At 47.8% G+C, this 1771-nt stretch overlaps 1 protein-coding gene across 1 annotated transcript; it reads right to left on the bottom strand.

Moving 5' to 3' along the window:
- Positions 1 to 631: 631 nt before the first annotated feature.
- Positions 632 to 1570, bottom strand: LOC142829851 (olfactory receptor 52N4-like). The gene has a single exon (XM_075931779.1). It carries the CDS (start codon positions 1568 to 1570, stop codon positions 632 to 634), a length of 939 nt encoding a protein of 312 aa, XP_075787894.1.
- Between the last annotated feature and the right edge of the window lie 201 nt (positions 1571 to 1771).

Consider the following 1771-nt stretch of genomic DNA (forward strand, 5'->3'; position numbering starts at 1 on the left):
ACAATTCCCATCACCAACCCATAGAGCCTGTAGAATGTGAGGTCCCCACATGAAATCTTTGCCACAGCCATAGTCTCACAGTACGTGTGAGGGATGATACGGTTGGCACAGAACGGCAGCTGGCTCAGCATAAGGGGCACAGGCAGCACATAGACAATCCCTCTGATTAAACTGACCAACCCTAGCTTAGCTATCCTCTTGCATCTTGCTCTACAATTTACTTTTATCAGGTTCACCTGGGAAAACACTCTGTCAACTTCAACGTTACATCAATGTAGTGACAGCCATGACAGCAAATAACCAAGGTTATGAAAGACTTAGTCCGCGGCAGCAGTCACATGTGAAAGAATTTCAATGTAAAACAAAGCAACATGTTTGTCCTCAGGCTGAGGGCAGGGAACCACAGAGTAAACACTCCCCTCCTTCTCCAGCTCTCCACGGTTCCACAAAACGATGGCATAAGTGAGGAATCAGCCCATTTACATCACAATAGGCTGATCACAGTAGAAGGGCTTCCTACTTCTTCATACTATGAACACCCACAATCAAACTGGGACTCAGCAATCTGGAGTAATGAGGAGGTAACTGTTCCCCTCCTTGGACATCATTGGAATCCAGAGGCCCAATAGAATCATATTCCACAGATGGTTTTCCTCATTTTGTCACGGAGCTCTTTGGTTTTGACCCCATAGATGATGGGGTTCAGCATGGGGGGGACCAGGACATTGACGTTGGCCAAGATGATATGAATATGGGGAGCGATGCCCTGACCAAACCGATGTGTCAGGTTGGAGAAGATGGAGGGAGTATAAGACGTCAGCATCACACAGATGTGGGTTGTGCAGGTGTTGAGGGCTTTCTGGTGGGCTTTCTTAGAGGATATTCTGAGAACGGCCCTGATGATCAGACAGTAGGACAGGGCGATGACCATCAGGTCTAGCCCAGTAAAGACAATCCCCATCATCAAGCCATAGAGCCTGAAGAATGTGAGGTCCCCACATGAAATCTTTGCCACCGCGATACCGTCACAGTACGTATGAGGGATCATGTGGTTGTCACAGAATGGCAGACTGCTCACCACCAGGGGCACAGGCAGCACACAGACAATTCCTCTTATTAAACTGACCAGCCCTAGCTTAGCTACCCGTGCGTTGCTGAGGATGGTGGCGTATCTCAGAGGGCTACAAATGGCAATATAGCGATCGAAGGACATTACCACTAGGATGGCTGAGTGTGTCGCAGAAACCGTGGCAAGGAAGGCTATTTGGGTGAGGCAGCCACTCAATGTGATGACTTCCAAATTGAACCAAAATATACACAGGGCCTTTGGTACAACAGAGGTAGACATACCGATGTCTGTGAGCGCCAGCATGCAAAGCAGCAGGTACATCGGCTGGTGCAGGGTCTGCTCTTTGCCTACAACAAACAGAACAGAGAAATTTCCCAAGAGACCGATGATGTAGCAAGTAGCGAAAGGGATGGAAATCCAGGCGTGAGCATCTTCCAGGCCAGGGATGCCTGTTAGCATAAATGTTGACATGTCAGAGGGGGTGCGGTTGAAAGCTGCCATCAGGTACTCAATGTGTCACTAGGGCTAAGAAATTCACAAGGCACCTGTGAAGAGACAGAAGCACAGTGGGGGAAGGGTGTTATATTGTTTTTTTACAATAGAGAGTAAATATTTTATCCTCATTATCAAGAAGGAGACTAGTGAAGTGTCCAGATGATTTATATCAAATTCAGGTCCGCGCGAGAATTCAGATAAGCCAAC

The sequence above is a fragment of the Pelodiscus sinensis genome, chromosome 1 (genome assembly GCF_049634645.1).
Source record: "Pelodiscus sinensis isolate JC-2024 chromosome 1, ASM4963464v1, whole genome shotgun sequence".
Lineage (NCBI taxonomy): Eukaryota > Metazoa > Chordata > Testudines > Trionychidae > Pelodiscus > Pelodiscus sinensis.